General features: G+C 45.5%; 1 protein-coding gene across 9 annotated transcripts in view; it reads left to right on the top strand.

Annotated features, from left to right (window-relative positions):
- The window catches only part of DEPDC5 (DEP domain containing 5, GATOR1 subcomplex subunit), a 42,539-nt gene extending 23,142 nt beyond the window's left edge, over positions 1 to 19,397 (top strand). For 4 of the 9 annotated variants that reach the window (XM_059863916.1, XM_059863915.1, XM_059863914.1 and 1 more), the window contains exons 30-43: positions 791 to 1,010; positions 1,886 to 2,019; positions 2,353 to 2,461; positions 5,182 to 5,244; positions 6,801 to 6,952; positions 7,717 to 7,794; positions 8,219 to 8,351; positions 9,179 to 9,287; positions 10,001 to 10,225; positions 14,030 to 14,199; positions 15,160 to 15,331; positions 16,476 to 16,536; positions 17,666 to 17,748; positions 18,530 to 19,397. In XM_059863916.1, the coding sequence (XP_059719899.1) occupies positions 791 to 1,010; positions 1,886 to 2,019; positions 2,353 to 2,461; positions 5,182 to 5,244; positions 6,801 to 6,952; positions 7,717 to 7,794; positions 8,219 to 8,351; positions 9,179 to 9,287; positions 10,001 to 10,225; positions 14,030 to 14,199; positions 15,160 to 15,331; positions 16,476 to 16,536; positions 17,666 to 17,748; positions 18,530 to 18,825 (2,005 nt within the window). In that variant the 3' untranslated portion in view covers positions 18,826 to 19,397. The remainder of the gene's footprint in view (positions 1 to 790; positions 1,011 to 1,885; positions 2,020 to 2,352; positions 2,462 to 5,181; positions 5,245 to 6,800; positions 6,953 to 7,716; positions 7,795 to 8,218; positions 8,352 to 9,178; positions 9,288 to 10,000; positions 10,226 to 14,029; positions 14,200 to 15,159; positions 15,332 to 16,475; positions 16,537 to 17,665; positions 17,749 to 18,529) is intronic. The other 5 variants (XM_059863920.1, XM_059863922.1, XM_059863921.1 and 2 more) reach the window with 2 other exon arrangements.
- The last annotated feature ends 1 nt before the right edge of the window (position 19,398 follows it).

Raw genomic sequence — 19,398 nt, 5'->3', positions numbered from 1 at the left:
TTTTTGACCTAAAATTTCATCATCAAGTTCAACCCACGAATGCTCAGTACTCCAGGGAGAATATCTGGCCTGCTTTCACTGTCAGCTTCCAGCAGCTGTTGCCTTGTGGGAACCTTGCTCTATGTTGCTGCTGCTTAATCTGACCTTTGATACAGACTCTTGATCTCAAAATTGAGCATGAACTTTTTTCCTCTGCTAGAAATGCAAAGAAATAAGTTAGCATTTTGTACCACACAGATGCTTTTCTTGGCTTCTTACTGATTTCTGGATCTGACTCAAAACTTCCATTTATTTTGAAGCTTTTGCAGGTTTGCTTGAGTGCTGGGCTTGACATGTAGTCCTACTCCTAAGCTGTGGAGCAAGTGCTTACCAGAAATGTGCAATATCTCCACTAGTATCACTAGTTTTTTTGATATCTTCTCTCCACACAACCAGTCTTTATCATCTTTTCTTTTCAGGTCTCAGTCAAAATACCTCCTACGCTAATGTGCACCTTGAAAATTCCTTTTTGCTTGCATATTTTTAGAGAAAAAGCTTTTGGGGCCTATCTTTTACAGAAAAGAAAGCATATCTCTGTGTGACAATTACTCTGAGGATAGCCTTGTTGCCAGGGATATTCAAATTCTGACCATTCCTTTGCACTTGTGCTGGTTCTGTCTCGGGGATAGCAGCGAGGGTGGTCGCTGCACTCACTGGAAAGTGCAGCAGGTATCAAGATTTATACTTTAGATTGTGGAAAACCCTTCTCAGGAAAGTGCTGACCTCTGTGCTGCCTTCCACATTGCTGCAGCCTTATCGAGTCGCTGAAGTTCTGGAGGACGCGGTTCCTGCTGCTGCCCGCCTGCATCAGCGCCACCAAGCGCATCATGGAGGGGGAGGCGCACTGCGACGTGTACGGCGACAAGCCGCGCTCGGACGAGGAGGAGTGGCAGCTCCTCGATGGCTTCATCCGCTTCGTGGAGGGCTTGAACCGCATCCGCCGCCGCCACCGCTCCGATCGCATGATCCGAGTGAGTCCCGCTGGGGCTGGGCGTGCCCTGGGCCGCTGGGGGCCCAGGGAGACCCGAGAGCCCCCCGGGCAGGTGGGGCACGGTGCCCCTGAAGGACACTGCTGAGCCCTGTGCTGTGTCAGCTTTCAGACACTGGGGCTTCATGTGCTCCTTTTGCATCACAGAAGTGATGTTTTGGGAGAGGAAACAGAGCTGGTTCCTTCAACAGCTTGAGGAAATGGCCCTGGGATGAGCATCCTGTGCTGCTGTGGCTGGACCCAGGCTCAGGGCAGTTCTTGCTCAGGGACAAGCCAGGCTCTTCTGCACCATCTTGTCCTGGCACTGCTCTGTTTTACACCGTGGCCAGTCTTTGTTACCCAGGAGCCTGATGCTTCCTCTTTGCAGGTGTGCTCTGCTTTGTGCTGCAGGTGGGCTTAGCCTGGGTGCACCACTCTGCCTTGTGATGCACACAGTTCATCCAAAGGGGCCTGAGGTAGTTGAGCTGGGCACTTCTGGGTTAACCTGGACTGGTTCTGTGCTGCAGATTCAGGAGAAGGATTGGGAAAAGAGAAATATGTGAGTGAATTTTTTGGTAAACAGTAGTTTCAAGAGGCTGAAGAGAAACTGGCTAATGTGTATTAAATCCTGTTCCCATTCTCACAGCAAATGGGGTAATTTATTTTGAAGCAAATTCACCTTTTCCAGAATAACAAACATTTTCTTTTCAGGATAACATCCACAAAAGACACTAGGCTATTCCACTTCTTGGGTACCAGTGGTTTGACTCCCTTTTTGAAGTGGGCTTAATTAAGCCCTGCTGACTTGAGGTGTTGTGTTCTTGCTTACTGGTTAAGCCTAGCTTGACTGAGTCTGTGCCTCCATTTTTTCTTTGTTAGAAAGGGTCTGCCATGAAAGGCTTGCAGATTGCTGGTCCAATTCCCACTCACTCCCTGGAGCAGTCTGGACCTCCCATTGGGAAAAAGGGAACCTCAGCACTCTCAGCTCTGCTGCAGATGGAAGCCAGTCAGAAGTGAGTCTCTACAGGCGGTGTGAGGAGCCAAGAACATCCCTCCTGGGCTGCCTAAAGCACATTTGGGGAACCTTGCCTCATGTTTTGTTAAATACATAAGAGATTAACGTTTTAAATGCTATATTAGTATTACACATGCATCATAAAACTGAGTGCAAGGGTCCATGTTGTTTGTGGGGGTAAAAGGTACTTTTGGAATGTTGGGTCTGTGCCTCAGTGTGTGGGAAAGCAAATATCTGAAAATACAGCAGTACCCCTCTGCAGCAGTTGCCTCTGGGGGGAAGCTGACACCAAAGCTGTTTGAATAAGCTCCATTCCTTCCTTTTCTTTTAGGACCCTGGGGGAACAGCAAGCAGCAATGCTTTCTGGGAAGAGCTCTGGCCAGCCTTCAGAGAGTGGGAGCATTGCTATCACACCCACCTATATGGACAGCCCTCGCAAGGTAAGGACCCCCTGGGCTTTCTTTAGCTGCTCTTTCTACATAAGAATTCCTCAAATAATCAAAGTTTATTTCTCTGAGCACTTGACTACATCATACCACATTTTACTCAAATCCAGCAAGGGCTGCTCCTGTGCAAGGGCAGAGGAATTCAATTCTGTAAGAGTGACAATGGTGTGGAATCCCGGGGACGCTGTCTCAGCATTTTGCTGAGCTAAGTGCTGTTTGCTAGTTAGTGCATTTCCTTTGCTGGTAGCACATTTCATTTCAGTCATGGCTTGACTGTTGGGTGTAGCAGTGCAGTGCTGTGTGCATCTGTGTGCAGGCTGTCTTGGAGAGCAAAATCAACCTCCAGCTTGTGACAGTGTGAACACTGAGTGGGATTTTAACAGCAGGAACTTGAATCTCTTGCCTCTCTTTAGCAGAGGGGGTGTGTTCCTGAGAAGTGATTTAGGTGTCATTCCTTCACTGGCTGGACTCCAGGCTGGAGAAAGTGATCTTCCTGGAGCTCTCTTGAGGCACTTAAAAGACTGTGCTATTCCTCAGCCTTTCTGTCCACTGTCCTGTGAGACCCCAGAGAGCAGCAACTCTGCCTCCAAGTCCAACCAGAAATACTGGATTATTTTTCTGTGTTCTGACATGAAGGTCTTTCAACTGAAGTAACAAGGAACTGAATAAAGGTAGAGGACTTAAATGTGACCTGTCTTTGGGTTTAACAGTTCAAATATTGTAAAGAAAAAGTTCTCAGATTCACCACAATCAACACTTCCTTCGGCATTTTTCTCTAAGCATCTAATGTTTCTACATCCACTGTTTTGTGCCACCACCAGGAACAAGTATTGTGTTATCCTGGAGACCTAGATATTGAAAGTTGAAGTGATAGAGCAACTGTGATCATCTTAGTACTAGACACTTCCTTGTAGTATCAGTGTTTGGAGAGCACAGATGAGAGTCTGGAGCAGGGTGTGCTAGGCCTGCAAACAGCAGGTGCTCAAACTGACTCGAGGTGTGTGTGCAAACCTCCACATCATAATTCAGGCTTTGCATCCTTCTCTTCTACCATTTTGAAAATTCAGCTTCTCTTTTTAAATACAGAAATCTTAAATGTCCCTCTCTGCCAGTAAAACTGGTGGAAATTCCATGTGAGAAACAGGAGAGAAGAATGTTGTGTCCAGTTGTTCTCTGTGGCAGGGGGGGCAAGAGGCCAAGTGGGCTTCCCCAGCAGTGGCACAGGAGTGCTGGGACCAAACCAGCAGACTTTGTGCTACCAGAAAATGCCATTGTGAGGAATGTTAAAAGTCATGTTCAAAAGCCTCTCTGGGAGGCCGACTGGAGACTCTGGAAGAGTGTGCTATCAACTGAAGGCCTTTCATGCTGCAGCAGTAAACACTCCAGTAAATATTTACACACAGGGACTGGGAGATAAGCAATTGCAATCTCCTGATTGATGGCTTATGCCTGTTGGAAAGATGCCAGTGGGCAGGCAGCATTGTGCTCACTTGGGAACAGAGCCAGCGTGTGCCTCGTGTCACAGCCCCTGCAGGGCTCCTCAGCACAGGGAGCTCTGGCTTTCCACACACTTGCAGCCAGAGAATTGACAAATTATCACAGCTGTGAGCTCTGCCAGCAGCCAAGGGAGCAAGTGCTTTTCTAGGATGCCCTTCAGTGCTTGAGTCATTCCAGATGAAAACTGAGCCACTGGCTTTGCATCACTTTGTTTCAGAGTAGAATTGACAAGTCACTTGAGCCAGTTACTGGGCAACACTGTGGTTTTAACCCAGGGAGTTCACTTGATCTGTGCTCTGTTGGGGAAGTCTTTGCCCTTATGGATCCAGGGCACTTGGCTCTGCTTCTGCACAATGTAAATTGCCAGTCAGGTAACCCTGGCACTGATTCTTCCCAGAGGCTGTTTTATATGTATGTACCAAGGTAAGCATCATCTTAACTGCAGGCTAGACAAAAATATTTTGCCAAGGGAACAGAATAAAGAATTGCAAATAGGGAATGAAAATCTAGATGAGTTCCACTACATTGTCTTGTGTGATAAGAGAATCGTGACACATCTTTGAATAGCAGCTGGGGATAAATGCACTGGGGTTTGTCAGTAGGCAGGAGCGTAGCACAGGCAGTGTCTGTTTAATTTTGCAAGAAGTATTAAACACAGTGTGGGAAGGATCTTTGTGATGAGTTTTTCTTCCCTTTCCTTTGCACCATACCAGACCTGCATGTAAGAGGAAGAGGGTGCTTCCTGAAAAGAGCTCCTCTGCCTCTCTTTCTTTATCATTTGAATGTCTAAAGATTAGAATAAAATCCTGTCCTTCTTTGGATATTTGTCATTACACTGTGGTTTCTGTATTTCAGTTTTGTATTTGGGATGGAAGCCCCCATACTTCAGAGCTCAAGGCTTTCTCCTTTGAAGTATGGAGGGAAGGCTGCAGTTTCAATTGGCTTCTGATCAGTGTGGGTTTAAAAATGTTGGGAATGCATCTGTGCCAAGGAAGAGCAATGTCTTGTTACAGAGAGAGAAAGTAAAGATATGTGTGAGTAATTCCTGGTGCTGTGCATTCTGCTGCATCTGACCGTCTGGGTCTGGGATTTACATTCTCCTCATACTTTCTCTCTGTGGTCATTTCATACTCGCACAACCTTGTATTTGCTTTTCTTGAACTCCTTGTTGCTGTTGCTGTTGCCATTAATGGGCCTACTTCCTCTGATGCCTTCAGGATGGGGCCTTCTTTATGGACTTTGTTCGCAGCCCTCGCACAGCTTCAGCCTTCTACTCCCAGGTCAGTTTGCAATGGGTTGTTGTCATCTCTGGATTTGGATTGAGGTGATGGACAGCATTTGTGTCCTGAGCTTAACACGCTGGGAACCTGTGTTGGTTTTCCATTGAGAGTGAGATGTACAGTGCTGGCAGAACAAAGTGGCAGATGCAAGCATTTTTTTCCACCATTCAAAGTCTGTGCTGTGTTTTGGATGTTCATGTGCCCTGTCTCGCTGTCCTTTGCAGTCCTGTCTTGTCAACTACTAAAGCTGCTCCTTTTGTTTTTCAATAAGTGCTTGTTTTCCATCTTCCCTCACTGAACAAAATGGCAACAGCTCACTTGTCTGGTTCTTGGCTAAATTTCCTCTGTGGTGTTTGACAGGTGACTCTGGAGATATCCAAGTCAAATTGTCTCCTTGGATTCCTGAACAACTGAGGCTGAAAATATATAGTACCATCTTGGTTTAAAAGAGTCCTTGTGACTGAAGTAATTTGTCCACTTGACACCAGTTAGGAATTGGCAGTAACACTGTGGCCATGGGAAATGCTGCTGCTTGAAGTGAGCCCTGGGGAGGGAGAGATGCTGTTGCTGGCTGTGGGCACTGAAGAGTTGACCCTGGAGCATCTGCTGGTTTTGGCTGCCCAAAAAGGGACATCTGCCATTAGAGATTTTTGGGGTGTGAGAAATGGCATAAATAAAGGACTTCTGGCAGTCAGACCTAAGTCAAGCTACCAGCTTTGTGATTTTTAGCTGTGTGTGTGCTGTGGATTCAGCACGGCAGAGCAGCCCCCATGTTTACACCAGCTTGAGTTCGAGTTCCTCTGCCGTGCGTGTTCTCTCCCCCACCTCTCCAGCTTTTATATAATGTGCCTTTACTAACCCATACGTGTTAATGACAGATGGCAATTACAGCCTGTACTCAGCTGAATCCTCCAGCATTCATGCTCTTTCTGAAATGATTTTATGGTAATTTTGTGAACTATTCAGTCTACCATTGGAATAGTGCGAGTGTTCCTGCGGGAGGAAAGTGTTCCTGTTGTCTTGGCGACATAGGTGTGGGTGGGTGTCAACCAGCCTTCTCCACTGCCCTGAGAAAGGAGGGAAGATGAGCTGGGTTTTTTTGGAGCATTATGAAACTTGAATTCGTGTGATACATTTGCATATTTTTGAGAGTTAGACTTCAAACTGTATTTGCTAAATGCTTACTACCTTCCCATAGTGATAAAGTGTCCTGTTGTGTGTTGATGATCATAGTTATCTCCTCGGGTTGAAAATGTCAGGGTTGGGCTGGTGTTGCTCTTTTGCCAGTAGTTCTCTCAATGCAATTGTTGCTGGGTTGGTGATCCTCGTCTTTATTTGGGTCTGAATTTGTTGTTTGTCAGGAGCTCTGTAGTGATGACAAAGTAAGGCTGTATTTATCCCTTCTGCATATGCCTGTGCTTCCTTAGAGCATTGCTTGCTGTTGACTAACTTGGGCTGAGGCACAGATGACGTGGGGAGGGGAGAAGATGGGAAATGGATTGCATGGTGAATTTCACAGAGAAATTGAGAAATGTTGCTGTGTTTGCTCCTCCCAGGTCTCTATTGATCAATCAGTTCCTGCAACCTCTGATGGCAGCACCTTGCTACCCACGGGGCAGGTCCCTGACAGGGGCAGCACCCAGGCCCTGGGGAGCACCCAGAATGCTGCAGAGCCAGGATACAGCACAGCTGGTGCTGCAGAGGGCAGGTAGGAGAGGCACAGCAGTGCTGAACTGCAGAGCTGTTCAGTTCCAGCCCCTTGCTGCTGTCAGGGAATGGGCACTTAAGCAGGAGCTGGGAACAGGCTGTGCTGTGCCTGTCAGCACGAGCAGGCACTTGTCACAAGACCTTGCTGCAGCATTTCCACGTGCAGACAGAGTGGTAGTAAAATAAGCCCTGCAACCCAGTTTTCCAGAATTAAATGAACACACAAGGCCTGATTTTTTCCACCCACAAGAAGGGCTTCATTCTTCAAAAAATGAAGAAATTCCATTTCTGAAATCTGCTAGTAGGAAACCAGGCTTTGAATTGACATCTTGTCTGTTTTGGCAAGGGGTGCGGGGTGGGGCTGCAGGTCTAATTGGATCGAGTAGGTTGATGAAATCCAAGAGGTTCTAACCTGGAAGCAAGACACTGGGGAGGAAGCAGTGTTGAAAATAAACTTTATTAGCTCCTGTTTCCTGTGGTTGTATATTACAGTAAAAAAAAATTAGCCTACTTCAAAATGTTTGTTCTCAATTGCTGCTGAGTACAGCTGGATGTGACACATTTGCATTGGGTCCATATAGCAATGTCCTGGTGAGCTCAGGGGGGAAATGCTCATCTGATGCTTTTAGTTGTGCTTGAGATGGAAAAGGAAATAAATGTGGCAAAGTCATTGTTGAGAAGAGAGAGCAATTTTCTTAAATGTACATATTTGAACAAATCTAGCAGCTTCTTTGATTTCTGAAAATGCTTCTGTTTACTGCCCAGCTCTCAGCAGTGTTCAACAAGTGCTCTGACTTCCTCCTCCACTTTGGTAGAGATTCTTGAAGCCATGAAACACCCCACGTAAGTTTTTAATATAAATGTGCTTAACATGTGATGAGATGTTTAATAAGAGGACATGAGAAGTGGAGCCAGCCAAAGGAGAGCCCCATGTCAGCTGTTGAAGAGTTTTAAACTTCATTTTGTTATTCAGTTCCAGACTCTCTCATAAGGAATTTTATAGAAATTGAGATACAAGCAAAGGCTTCAATTATTAGAGTCCCAGAACCTTGTCAAATCAAGAATTTCCAGTAAGTCATTCAAGTGCTGTCAATGACAGCTCTTCATCTTGTTACCAGAAGCCAATGAGACATCACTCCTGGACATTTCCTCTCCTGTATTCTATCCTCCCTCTCCCTTTTTTTCTTTGCCCCAGCAGTGATTTTTGTCTTTGTTACCTAAAAGAGCTCTCAGCCTGTGTTAACACGTGTGACTTGCTGTGCTTCAGCACAGGGATCCAGCTGCTCTCTGAACAGAAGGGGCTCTCCCCCTACTGCTTCATCAGTGCAGAAGTTGTGCACTGGCTGGTGAATAACGTGGAAGGGGTGCACACCCAGGCCATGGCCATTGACATCATGCAGGTAAGGAAACTATCCAGGAGCATGTGGAGGGCCAGAAATGCCTCCCTCTGGGAAGAAAGGAAGGTTTTAGAGCAAAGCATAGCAATAACTTCTGTTACTTATTAAAATCCTCTTATGGATGAGCATTGAAAGCAGTGCTTAACAGAATACGAGGTAATGATGACATTTTTTGGATTCCCTATCACAAAACAGCAGCATATTCTTCACTAGTAATACATATTTTTTTCTACTTATATGATGATGGTTCTGTTGATAACCTCCAATTAGCTGGCACTCACCAAGTGCTCTGCATTGTGTTGGAATTGAGGCACTGGGCTGTGATTTGGTTTTCCTTTCTGATAATTAGTTAATAAAGTTGTAATAAAACCAGCATATGACCTTTCAGATCTGAAGCAGACACACTTTATGCAGGAACACTGCTTGTATTCATCAAGGGATTTTTCTGTATTGAACTGTGTCAGGGGCAGAAGGTTGGAAATGTTCTGGAGTTCATTCCTCTGCTGAGATCCCATATCAATTAACAGAGAGCTTAGAATGCTTCCAAACTCTTACCTTCATTGAATCCATCTATAAAACCAGAGCAGGGTATGAGAGGAAGACAGACATCTGTAGAAAGGTCAAATGTAATTTCTCAGGGAGAAAAGAAACTGCTACATTTATTGAATATGAAGAGATAACTGTGCTGGTATTCTTGTTAGGTACATGTCTGGACAAAAGATGCCAAGGAAAAGAAAATTACTTCCTAATGTTCTCTAGCAACCTTTTTATGTAATTGGACGAGTGATTTCTTTATCATGTTTGCTCTGTTCTTTCTTTTTCTTGTTCAGAAAATGTTAGAAGAGCAGCTTATTGTCCATGCATCTGGAGAAGCTTTACGAACCTTTATTTATGGCTTTTATTTTTACAAGATTGTTGTGGACAAAGAACCAGACCGAGGTCAGCATTGTTATTACAAGACTTTCCTCACTATCCCTTTGCATAATCACTAGGCTCTTCTTGATTCTTAAGGTGCTGCAGCAGGAATGCATCTTGGGAGCAACCAAAACCACTGATCTCAAGAGTCTGTGAAATTTGGCCTTTTTAATTAAGGGAAAAAAAAAAGAATAGCAGAAAACATAAAGTAATTTTTATCCTGCCTTTTTTTCATCAAGAGCTACTTTTCTGTCTGAGCCTTGTCCACTTGTGTGGTGGTGTTCCCAGGGGTCCCAGGACGAGGGAAGAGATGAGAATCTTGACTCCATGTTTCAGAAGGCTGATTTATTATTTTATGATATATATTATATTAAAAGTATAGTATATTTATATATATATAGTATATTACGTATTATAGTATATTAAAACTATACTAAAGAATAGCAGAAAGGTTTTCATCAGAAGGCTAGCAAGCAATAGAAAGGAATGGAATGATAAAATCTTGTGACTGACCAGAGAGTCCGAGCCAGCTGACTGTGATTGGCCATTAATTAAAAACAGCCACATGAGACCAATCACAGATGAACCTGTTGCATTCCACAGCAGCAGAGAATCATTGTTTACATTTTGCTTCTGAGGCCTCTCAGCTTCTCAGGAGAAAAAAATCCTAGCAAAAGGATTTTTCATAAAATATATCCACGACACACTTGTTTCTAACCGAACTTCCCCTCGTGCAGTGGGGCTGCAACAGCCTGCCATGTGGCACACAGCTGCCATGGATGACTTCTCAGCCTTCCAGAGGAAATGGTTTGAGGTGGCCTTTGTGGCAGAAGAGCTGCTGCACTCGGAGATCCCGGCGTTCCTGCTGCCCTGGCTGCCCAGCCGCCCCGCCTCCTATGCAAGTAGGCACAGTTCCTTTAGCCGCAGTTTCGGAGGACGGAGCCAGGCAGCTGCACTCTTAGGTAGATGCACAGCACAGGTGACAGCTGGGGAAGTTCAAGGGGATAGTTTGAAAGGGGAAGAGCAGCCAGCCAAGGGGATGATCTCACGTGGACCAGCAATCAAGCTGCAAATTTCATGCTGGCCTTACAGTGTCTTGCACGTGCACTCGCTCTCATGTGCTGGAGGTGTGTTTCACTGGCTGGGCAGGAAACTTTTACTTCCAAGTACTGGAATACATTAAAAAGTGTTTCTTAAAATATTCCTTCTTCCTGAACCTCTAGAACTTGGGGAGGAAGATACTTTGTCTCCTTGCAAATCCAGAGAGACTGTTCACAACCTGAGAGGAGTATGGAGGGCTAAGTTGTGAGAACAGCAAAGTGACCACACTGTTCTGAAAATTACATATCGAATTGCTTCCTAGGGGCAAGAGCCACAGTGAGCTCCAGATGTGTTAGAAGTTTTCTGTGATGTGCTGGAGGCTTTCTAGCTAATCTGAACCAGACTCCTTGCATTAATGAGTCTGTGCAGCCCAGCTGCACATGGTCCCTGTGGTATGGAAGCAGTAGGAAGGCCTTGCTGCTGGGCAAGGTCCCATTAGTATCTAATGTTCTCTGATGTGTGGAGAGTAACCCTGACTGCTCTAACAGCCCATGAAACACACTGGCTGCGTGACTGACCCCATTGCTTTGTCAGCTTCTTGTTCCATGTCCAGGCCAGCCTGAGTCACTTGCTTTTGTTCTCCTTTCCTCGTTTAAAAGAAAAATCATTGCTATGGAACTGCAGCTTCAGGTTTATTTAGATACATCTGTTAAAGGCCTAGCAATTAAGGATAAAAAGAAAAGTTTTGCTTTTCTCCTGTTGTGTATATTTAACCTTCTGAAGACAAGTGCCTTACTGCAGGTGTAGTATCTCTTAAACCTGAAGTCACAGTAATTCTTGTGTATTTCTGAGAGCCTTCTTTGAAGAGGAACAGCATCAGAAATCCAAAAGCATTAAGGATAGGAAGCCTGAACTAATGGTTAATTCCCTGAAGTCAGCATATGCAGGTTATTTTCCCTGTCACATGATAAATCTGTTGCCTTGGCTGGTATCCAACCTCATTAGCTCGGTGGCTGGCTAGAGCTGAAGCCTGAACTGGCTGGCATGAAAGTATTGTGGAGGCTGGAGGCACTGGGGCCAGATCCTCTTCATGGTTTGGTCTCTTAGTCACTATTTAGCCTGAGAAAACCATTCCCATTCCTCTGTCTGTGCTGTCTTGTGAGCTGAGAAGACTGAGACTCAGCAGGCCTGCCCCCCTGGGGATGAGTAGAAGTGTGCCTCAGTGTCCCCCTGACCTTTCATTTAACACCAGCCAGGAGCAGAGTGTAGCATGTGGCTATTACACACCTGAGTAGCTGTCCTTTTCCTTTCAGTTGGGATTATGTCCATTTCACTATTTAACTAATTTACAGCCCTTGAATGAGTGATAAATGCCTTCAGATTGCTCTCATGCAGTCTGGGTTTTCCAGGAATTATAGTTTCTTGTAGAAAAATTGAGCGTGGAAGTTTTTTCTTCCAAAGGAACTGCTTTAAATGATGCTTCTGTGCTGTCCCTCTTCTAAACAGTATTCCAAAAAAACTTCAGCAGTTCATCTGAGGTAAAGAGCTTTACTAAACCCAGATGACCCCTGGTCCACGTGACTTCATTTGTTCCTCTCTTGGTCTTGATTAGGTTGTGGTTTTTATTTCTTCCCCTCCCCACCTTCCCTAAATGTCAGGCTGTGACATAAAATTGCATGCAAGCATTGGGAGCTCTGGAACAAGCTCCATGTATCTCTCAAATCTTTATCCCTCCCAATTTCCCCATCACCTGCCCAGTGACTGTCCCCTTTCCCTTCCCAGTGGAAGTCTGACCTGTGACACAGCTAATCTTGTCCCTTTGATTTGTAGCAGTGCATGCTCTAGCAACTGTAGTCATGTATGTAGTGGAGTCTGTGACTGGAGAATAACCTGCCTGCTCCTCTCCGATTTGCTTAGTAAATCATTAGTAAAATACTCACTAGTAGAAGACAATTGGGAAGCAGGTGAGTCCTCTTAAAGTCTGACCTATGGAAGCCAGAGTATATTCTAAAAACAAGTTGGTTATAATCAGAAGCTTCTGAATTCAGACACATGGACATTTCTCATCAGTGTTTAATGTATTTTTGATTAGCTCACCTTGTTGGACTGGTTTCCTCTGGCTTTGCCTGTGAGCTGCAGCTGCAGACAAGGGAGAGAGACAGCCCAGCCCTACCAGGGGGTCTACACTCTCTGGGAAAAGCAACAGTGTAAGGGAGCAGGGAGCTCATTCTTCACAGTGTGCTAGCTTGGGCACACTGGGCTGTGCTGTTCTCACTGACCTCTTGGCTAATGACCAGCACCTACCTGACTGAGCTGCTTTGGTTTCACAGCTTCCAGGATGTTGTTTCCCAACACACTTTGTTACAAAGTTGGCACCATAACCTCCTGACCACAAGTATGGTATTCACAATATCCCAAAGGAGGCTGAAAAAGAAACTCTCACAGTGTTGGTCTGACAATACCAGATCAACTCAGAAACTGCAAATGACACATTTCCCAAAGACAAAAATGGGACTTATTTATGAAACAAAACTGCGTGATGCTCTTTTATTTTTTTTGTGTTTTTATTTTTCGTGTTCTACATTGCAGTAATAGCAATGTAAAAGGTTTTCTTATAACCTTGAAAGTGACTCCAGGAACTTTCCATCTACCTTGAGGAAGGATTTCAGGTTGTTTTTTTTTTTTTTAAATAGCATCAAGCCATCAAATTATAAGAATTTAAAAGCTGACCCTATCAAGGGGTGCACATCTACTTCAGGAAGAGATAACACACATCCCTCATGCATGCAATAATAAAAAAGGCAGAAGTTTTCCCATAGGAACCTTGCAGCCCATTGTTTAATATAAATTTTTAACATTACAGAAATGTTAAATTATGTATTTGTCAAAAGAAAAGGTGATGGTGATGGTGTATTTCATAGCAGGACTTTGGTCTCCAAGTCAGGAGATCTGGGTTCTGTCCCCAGCCTTGCAGTCCTGTGTGTGACACCAGCCAGGTCACTTCCACTGCTGTGCTTCTCTCCCTCTGCTGCCTGGTACCTGAGGGTTTCTATCACCTGAGGGATGCTGGGGTGTGGGGCACAAAGGGAGCTGGATCTTGGGCACTGTCCCAGCCCTTACTGCAAAGCACCAGGAGCTGTTGCAGTGGTCAGAATGCTGCTGCATGTCTTGGCTGACTCTTCGTGCTTTTACAGAAAGTGTTGGATGTGCACCTTATGTCAACAGTGTGGTAATGTGGGATATTGATATGGGATTAAAGAAACAAGTTTAACTTCTAATGTCCTTTAGCTGTGGAAAGTCCTGGAATGCTCCTGCCCCATGTAACAGCACCCTGTTGTGGTTTCTGGTGGAGGCATATAGAAATGTTTGCAATGTTTTGAGCATGAAGAAGCTGGTGTTGTCTAGCTATGGCACCAGTTGCCTGTTGATTAACTGCTGGGTTCTCGGTTCTCTCTCCTTACTGCAGCTGAAATGTCTTTTGACTGCTTGGGGAGGTGATTCTGTAGCACATAGCCCTGACATGAGAAATACTTCAGGATTTTTGTCCTTTGTCATCTGGATGAGCCGCATTCTGGGACTTTTCTGCCAGCCCAAAAACACCTGGGGAGGAATGGGAGGACAGATTAATTTCAAGTGACTGATCTTGGTTCTTTTGTTCTCTTCATGCTGTCTGCCACCTTCTCTCTAATGGCCCTTGTGCACTCTGCTGTCCCTTGGCTGCCCAGCTGCCACGGTGCCCGAGCAGCGCACGGTGACGCTGGACGTGGATGTGAACAACCGCACGGACCGGCTGGAGTGGTGCAGCTGTTATTACCACGGCAACTTCTCCCTGAACGCTGCCTTTGAGATCAAGTTACACTGGATGGCAGTGACTGCAGCTGTTCTCTTTGAGATGGTGAGATCCTGCTGCTCTGGACAGCCTGAAGTGCCTGGCTGGCCTCTGTGTCCCTTAGACAAGTGGGGACATTGTGCTAGGAAGTCTCAGGGAGAGAGACAGTGGCTTGCATCTGCCTTTATTTCCATAAGTAATTTCCCTGGTGGTTGTTAGTGTTGCTGCATCTGGTCAGCATTTATCACACCAGCTCTAGGCATTCTGTCTGCCTGAGTGTGTTCTGCTTTCAGTGGGTTTTATGCACAGTATGCAGAGATCAACGCAGGTCAAGGTGATAAATTTAAGTCCCCCTTAGGCAAATTTTAAGCCCTGAGCCAGGTCTTTGGAAAAAAATCTGTTTCACATTACATTCTTTCTATCCCCAAACCTTAAAACTTTAAATCTCAGTGGAATTGCTTTCATAACAGGGCTTTTCCAGGCAATGTGTTTTTCCTGCTCAGGAATGTTTTAGGGTTTTTTTAACTTGCTGAAAACATTTTGAAATGAAAACATGTCACTTTTTAATTTTGAGATGAAATTTTTAGATTTCATTTTTAGATTTCTTTTTTCCCCCTAATGCAGCTTCTGTAAAACTCAAACTGTTTAACACCAGGTTTTACCCCACCCAGCCAGACAGCACTAGGTAGTCGGATTTGCTTTTATTTAAGATCAATTGCACTGTTCCAGTAAAGCTGAAGTGTTTAGCCACTGGTGATAAGTAGGCTGAATCAGTTCCTGAAAAATGTCCTATTTTAAAGTGCTTTCTGATTGATGAGCACTTCAGAAAAAGGAAAGCCTGTTGTCTTGTGCTCGTACTGCTTTGCTTGCAAGGACGTTGGTGTGCCTGCCATGCCGAGCAGGCTGAGCCCGGGGAGAATTGAGCATGTCTGATCTATTCTTGGGGAATGAGTTGCTCTCATGCACATAAGTGCCCTTCGTCAGCTGGCATGTGTGCTGTGATTCATTGTGTGAATTTCTGCTCAGGTTCAGGGCTGGCACAGGAAGGCCACCTCCTGTGGCTTCCTGCTCGTCCCAGTGCTGGAAGGCCCCTTTGCCTTGCCCAGTTACCTGTACGGGGACCCACTGCGAGCCCAGCTCTTCATCCCACTCAACGTGAGCTGCTTGCTGAAGGAGGGCAGTGAGCATTTGTTTGATGGTAAGAAATGCACTTTCTTGTACCCCTCTGGGTACTTTGTGCAAACAGGTCACTGCTGGTGCAGAGGTGACATAAAGCAGCTCCTTTACCAGCCAGCTGGTAAAGGATGAAATTTTTAGATTTCATTTTTAGATATTTTTTTTTTCCCCCTAATGCAGCTTCTGTAAAACTCAAACTGTTTAACACCAGGTTTTACCCCACCAAGCCAGACAGCACTGGTGGCTGAAGGAGCTGTTTTTGCAGGTCAGCAGCCCCTCGGGAAGGAGGTGCTGAAGGAAGCTGGGGTGCTGGCAGGCTGATTGTGGGCAGAGGAAGCACCAACACACAGGAAGGGTGGTCTCCCCAGTGATGCTTGCCCTGTGCCCTTTCAGACCCATATCCAGTAGCTGTTGTGTTTGACAGACTCATGTGTCTGTTTTGCTGGTAGACCCACAGCTGCTCTGCATTTGCATCTTGCATTTGTTTATTCTCCCCCTCCCTAAGATTGGGCTTTCACCACTGCCATCCTTCTTTTGTTGTTGCTATGGTTACTTTAATGGTTACAGTGTTTGCACATGAGATTAAGCAGAGAAACTGCAATCTCCTTTTCTGCAATGTGACCTCGCCCTTTCCAGTGAGCCTGTTGTGGTAAACCTCAGGTGGAACCACAAGATCAGAGACCTGTCCCCATGCAGAGAAGGGCAAAACTGCATCATGAGGAGGGACAATTAGCAAAAGGCTCTGTTTTAACAAAGTAAATGAGATATTTTCATTAACCCTTGACTCAGTGTCCAGGTGTAACTGTACAACGAATGAGGCAAATCCATATGCTGTGAGGTCACCATAGCCTAGCTGACTGAATTAAATATTTTCAGAGCACTCTTGTGATACACAGCAGCCCACTCTTCTTCCTTGCCCCCTCCCACACCCCGCTTTATGTTCCTCTCCTTCATCTCAAGAGACACAAATATTAAATTCAGATATGAGTCTGCTGCTGGAGTGCACAAGACACATCTCTGAGACAGCTGACAAAAAAGTGTGACTGAAAGAGATGGCCTGGGGAAAAAAGGAGTGCACTGAGGCCTTCTGAGGAAAACTGAAGTCTTTAAAAGGAAGAAAATAAAGTAGCTTTACTAGATAATTGTTACTTTTCTGTTTGTTTCAGGCTTTGAACCAGAAACATACTGGGACAGAATGCATCTTCTCCAGGAAGCAATAGCACACAGGTGTGTCTGCAGTGGAGTGGGTGACCAAACAGTTCCTGTCTCCCTGGACAGTGTGGGATGAAGGCCTGTGCTGAACAGTCACTCCTGAGTCACTTGGGTTCTATGCTGTCTGCCTCTCTCAAGTCTGCTTACAGACAGACTAAAATACAGCCTCCAAGCCCCAGGTGGTTCTGTGGGGGCCAGGGGCAGCTTGTGCTGTTTCAGCCTGTCACTCCCTAGGAGCCATGCTCTCCTCCTAGGGAGAGCCCTGCCTTCGCAAAGTGCCTGTTATTTGAAGTTAGAAGCAGAAAGGCTGTGAATAGATTCTTCCTGAGAAGGAGCAGTTATTTCCTTCTTGTGTGTTTAGCACTGTCTTGAGCTGGATGACACCTGATGATTGACAATAGGCAGGAGACTGGGGTGGGAGCTGTGCAGAGGAGGTTGGGCCAAGTTTAAGAAGGAATTGTTGGAAGCTTTGGATACTATCTAGCCTTATCCCTTAGTGTGATTAAGCTGCCAGTTTCTTTCCTGGTGTACATGCTGGGGTGTTTTTCATGACAGAGAAGGCTGCCTTTTGTAATGGATTTTAGCTTGGAAATCAGCTTTCATTATTTAGAAAGCAGGAGAGCAACAGGTATCCTATGAACAGCAGAGAACTGCCAGGTAAGCTGCTTGCAGTTCTGCATGGAACGTTGGCCATAATGAAAATAATAATGCTGCAGCTTGAAACATGCCCAGGGAATTTCTGTCTTGACTATTGCTCTTCCCTCTCTCATGTGCAGCTGCCCTGTTTTGTCAGAGACTGCATGGAGCTGCTGCTCTTTTTCCAGCTCGAGTCAGGACAGGCCTGAGCAGTGTGGGGTGACAGGCCTGAGCAGTGTGGGGTGACAGGCCTGAGCAGTGTGGGGTGACAGGCCTGAGCAGTGTGGGGTGACAGGCTTTCACACTGTGTCTGGCAGGGCCAGAGAATATTTGGAGAGGCTCAGCTCTCATCATCCCTTTTCCTTTTGCCTTCAGGCTGTGAGAAAGGGATAGTGGAAGGATTTCCTCTAGTGCCCCTGCCTTTGGCTGAGGAATTCTACCTGAAGTGGCTCTTTTTATCTTTTTGTTTTCTTTTCTTTTTTAATTCCCCTTGTCTCTATTTCTTCAGATTTGGATTTGTACAAGATAAATATTCAGCCTCTGCATTCAACTTCCCAGCAGAAAACAAGCCCCAGTATATCCATGTCACAGGTGAGCAATATTTGGGAGGCTCTGTGGCAAGGAGGAGGTTATTACAAACAACAGAACCATTTTACATGTGGTTTGTGTTTTGTCAGTGATGTTTGTGCTGTTCTGTCCCTAACCAGATGACAAGTAGGTGTGTCAGAAAACACAAACCAGAAAACTGGAGGGGGCAGTATGAAAAGCACGAAGTGTTGCTGCTAATAAATGGTGTTGGTTTGAAATCCTGCTTTACAGCAGCTCTGAAACTTTTCTTTCCAGAAGATGAGGAAATTTTAAAAAATAAGGCAAAGTTTATTCCAAGGTCAATGTAAATAAATGTGTACCCAGAAGCAAGAAGGAGAGAGGTGTTGGGACAGGTCAGTGCTCTGTTCTTGTGCTTAAGGTCTCTTGTAGATCCATCTCTACCCATAGACACTGTGTGGGAGATAGAGCAAGCTTTTAGGGTCTGCTTGCTGAGATGTGAGAACAATGACAGGAAGGCAGTGTTTGGAAAATTGCAGAAGAGACTGGAAATTGATGGGGAGCTAGCAAGATGGATCAGAGCCTACATCTTTGCTTCATTCTGTGCTTGTAAGAGAAAGGCAGACAAAGTGCACTCCCTCCTGGTGTTGTAACGTACAGGAAGAAGTAGCACCTAAGAACCAAGGGGAAAAGTGTATCCCATTTTCTCTTGTTAAAAGGCAATTAAATGAAACTCAGGCCAGTTTCAGTTTGGAATTTAACCATCAGCTGCCAGTAGCAGGGCCTTAGGTGTGCCTCGGACTGAAGTGCTGCCTGTTTCCTGCAGGGACAGTGTTTTTGCAGCTGCCATATTCCAAGAGGAAGTTTTCCAGCGGGCAGCAGCGGCGCCGGCGCAACTCCACGAGCTCCAGCACGCAGAGCCTGTTCTGTGAGGAGCGCATCGGCTACAACTGGGCCTACAACACCATGCTGACCAAAACCTGGCGCTCCAGTGCCACCGGCGACGAGAAGTTCGCAGACCGGCTGCTGAAAGACTTCACAGACTTCTGCTGGAACAAAGACAGCCGGCTCGTCATGTTCTGGACTGACTGTCTGGACAAGATGCACGCTAGTGCCCCGTGAATGGGGTTCTATCTCTTAGGGAGACAGCTAGAAGCTCTACCTTGTGGCAAGGAAGTAGAAGTGAAGAGTCTCTCTGTTGGATTCATATTGAGGCTCCAAGAGGACCTGAGCAATATTGCTGTTGATATTCAACAGAATTTGATTAAGTGCTTGGAAAAAAAGAATTGGAGCTCTTGGCTTGCCAGTATCTATCACCTGACCGCAGCTTGGTTTCAAGTAGCTGCAGTCCTTGGTTGCCAAAACTTCAGTTAGAGCAGAGGTAAAGAAAGGAGAGTGCAAATGGTTTTCAAGGGCAGTTGGATTCAGCACAGTGTGATGGTATCAGCTTCCAGTCCCTGGAAATGATCGGTGCCAGTTGGTATCTGATGTGCCTGGCAGCAGCCTGTCCCTTCCCCTTCCAAGGTGTACCTGATTGTGTGAATATGTAAGATAAGATGTGAGAGATGCTTGTTAAATTTTCATACATGTAAATAAGTAAAATGCAGAAAATGAAGTGACCTGATGTATTGTTGTAACTCCACAGACAGCAATGCAAAATTGGTGAGTAAAAGAAAACAATTGTCAAAAGAAAAT

Source organism: Haemorhous mexicanus, chromosome 19, assembly GCF_027477595.1.
Source record: "Haemorhous mexicanus isolate bHaeMex1 chromosome 19, bHaeMex1.pri, whole genome shotgun sequence".
Classification (NCBI taxonomy): Eukaryota; Metazoa; Chordata; class Aves; order Passeriformes; family Fringillidae; genus Haemorhous; species Haemorhous mexicanus.
This window is presented reverse-complemented; position numbering and strand designations above follow the sequence as displayed.